Raw genomic sequence first — 2898 nt, 5'->3', positions numbered from 1 at the left:
GATACAAATTTCTCTGTTGCTTGGATTAATTGTAAGCAACACTCTCCTCAAAGAGATTATTCTATTCAACAAGGTTATCTTTTAAAAGGCAACCAATTGTGTGTTCCTAAAACTTACCTTGGACAATAAATTATTCAAGATTGTCACAGAGAAGGACTGACAACTCATTGAAGCAGGGTCCATACTGTCAAACTTGTGCTATCTAAATATTTTGGCCTAGGTTAAGAAGATACGTGTGAGGGTTTATGGAGAATTATTTGGTATGTTAAATTTATAAGGGCACGAGTTAGAATATCAGACTAGTCCTACCATTATCAATTCTACATTCTATTTGGGAAGATCTTAGCATCAATTTTATCTTGAGCCTACCTCGCATCAAACACGGATCCGTCTCCGTCATGGTAGTTGTTGATCATTTTTCCAAAATGGCTCATTACATTGCTTGCAAGAAAACTTACGATGCTTCCAACATTGCTCAGCTCTTCTTTAAAGAGATCATACACCTACATGATATCTCGATGAGCGTCACATCTAATTGTGACGTCAAATTCATAAATTGTTTCCAAAGAAAATTATAGAATGACTCAAGACAGACCACTGCTTGAGCTCGGCATATCATCCCCAAAATGATGAGCAAACTGAGGTCGTCAATCGATCTTTAGGAAATATGATTCGTTGTCTTGCAAGTAATCAACTGAAACATTGGGAAGAATAATTGGGTTAAGCAACATTCACTTTTAATTATTTGGTTAATCGTTTGGCGGGTTGCTCTCCCTTCAACATTGTATTTTATTAGGGAACCAATCCTCTTACTTGATGTTGCCATCATTCCGAAGCCGAAAAGCAACAGTGCTTAAACATGAGTGAACAATTTTGAATCCATGCTGCGGGAAGTCGACGATAAGCTCACAATTTCGTCAAAAAATTACAAACAAGCTGATAAAACCCTAATGCACAAAATATTTCGAGGAGTTTATTCTAGGTTAAACCCCCATAAGATTGGACCATTCCCAATTAGTAAATGCACAAATGATAATGCTTATATACTTAAATTGGCCCCAGACCTCAATATTTCATCGACATTCAATGTGTCTGATCTATATGTTTATCATCCACCTCACGAAGGGGTAACTCGAATTTCTGACTCGAGTCAACTTCTTCGGAAGTGGAAGAGAATTGAAGCAGCTAGCAACAACTAAACATCTGTGGCTTTACCAATCAGATATATAGTTCTATATAATAATTAGCATTATCTAAATTTTGTATTATACTTGCTTATTTATTTGTTATATTTTTTTTAATTACTCGTTTAGGGGTGTAGTCCCCTTTTCATGCAATTTTCGACTCCTCTCCCTGCCATCGAGAGGTGGTGGGAATGGAGCAGATTAGTTTTTGACAAGTCTTGTGATTTACAGAAATTTGGCTTTCTTCTTCTCCTGTAGTTTCCTGCTTGTGCCTGCTCGTTTTTTGCTTTTAATCCTTCAGTTCTGCACCATCTTGTCTGTTCGTACGAACTCAGTAGTATACCAATCTTTATTATAAAAGAATCAAGCAGATTAATTATCTTTCCATGACATAAATTCAAAACAAAATAAGAAGTATCTTCTAGCGACTAGTTTAACCAACTGAAGAAATCAATGAAAAAATTAGATACTATGCATCATTACCTCAGAAACCTAAAACCGATTTTATATTTTCCATAGGAAAATTGAAAAACTAGGACAAAATGACATGATCTCATCAATTAAATAAGTGCAATCTAAAGCAAAGCAAAACAATCCTTAAATTTTGAATTAATAGGGGGATAAATCAATCTATCTCTTGTAGCAGTACAATAGGCTCAAGTAAGACTCTGTATCATAACCCAAAAGAGGGAAAAAAAAAAATGCCACAACATAACTGAACAATCTATGAAATTACTGAAGGTTTTCTTCATCTCAATCGAAATTTCTCTCGCACAACAAGTTCCCAAATCAATTAAAGCTTCGAAGGATGAATAGTATCTAACCAGTGTAGATATGGACGCCTATGGCGATGAGGAATATCGTTATAAGAGCGAAAAAAAGAATGGTATGTATGAATATGGAGAGGCCGCTCGTCTTCATGCTATTGAATTCGATCACCCTTCCGCTTCCAGGAAGCTGGAACAGAAGTCCAGGCGTCAACAGAACGAAGAGCACCACAGCAATAACAACCGGACCCCAATCCGCCATCTTCCTTCCTTCCTTTCTGCGAGTGAAGTTGAGCGAGGTGGAGAGAAGGGTGAAGGGATTAATATAAAATGAAGGATGGCGGGGAGTTCCAGGCGGATGATTAAAAAACTAGCAGCTTCGCACGTGGTGGGGTGGCGAGGGATGGCCTGCAGGCTGCCGCAGCTGTTGATGGGCTGTTATAATGTTTTTATCCGGCTGTTTTTATGACTAAGAAAATTGTTAGATAATGATGTTTGTTAACTTTATTTGTATGCATTGATAAAATATTATAAAATTTAAGTTTAATGAAGAGTTGGATATGTAAATGTATAAGAATTGTGATTTGTACACAAATATTTCTTAATTTTGTTAAAATAAAAATAAAAATTTTGACCCAAGTTTAGATGTATATGAAGGAGATGGCCAATTCTTCTTCAGCTATTAGTTGATATAATCCCTAAATCTTGAATATTAATCCAAGCTAAAACCAACAAAGAAAAATCTCCAAGAACTGACACTAATTTTGCAGCAAGAAAATCCAAAGCAACAAAAGAGCAAATCAGAAACATCATTCAGTCCCTGATTTCAGAAAAGAATTCATATTGATTTAGATTAAAAGAAGGCCAAAAGAGCACAGATAAGCAAGCCTCCTCTCAACTCAGAAGACCCCATCCAGGACTGCAAGTAATCGAGATTGCATAATTAG

At 36.2% G+C, this 2898-nt stretch overlaps 1 protein-coding gene across 1 annotated transcript; it reads right to left on the bottom strand.

The window, feature by feature from the left end:
• Window positions 1-1782: 1782 nt before the first annotated feature.
• LOC110032938 lies at window positions 1783-2340 on the bottom strand. The gene has a single exon (XM_020736732.1). It carries the CDS (start codon window positions 2211-2213, stop codon window positions 2004-2006), a length of 210 nt encoding a protein of 69 aa, XP_020592391.1. The 5' UTR covers window positions 2214-2340; the 3' UTR covers window positions 1783-2003.
• Between the last annotated feature and the right edge of the window lie 558 nt (window positions 2341-2898).

The sequence above is a fragment of the Phalaenopsis equestris genome, unplaced genomic scaffold (genome assembly GCF_001263595.1).
Source record: "Phalaenopsis equestris unplaced genomic scaffold, ASM126359v1 Scaffold001062, whole genome shotgun sequence".
Taxonomy (NCBI): domain Eukaryota; kingdom Viridiplantae; phylum Streptophyta; class Magnoliopsida; order Asparagales; family Orchidaceae; genus Phalaenopsis; species Phalaenopsis equestris.
This window is presented reverse-complemented; position numbering and strand designations above follow the sequence as displayed.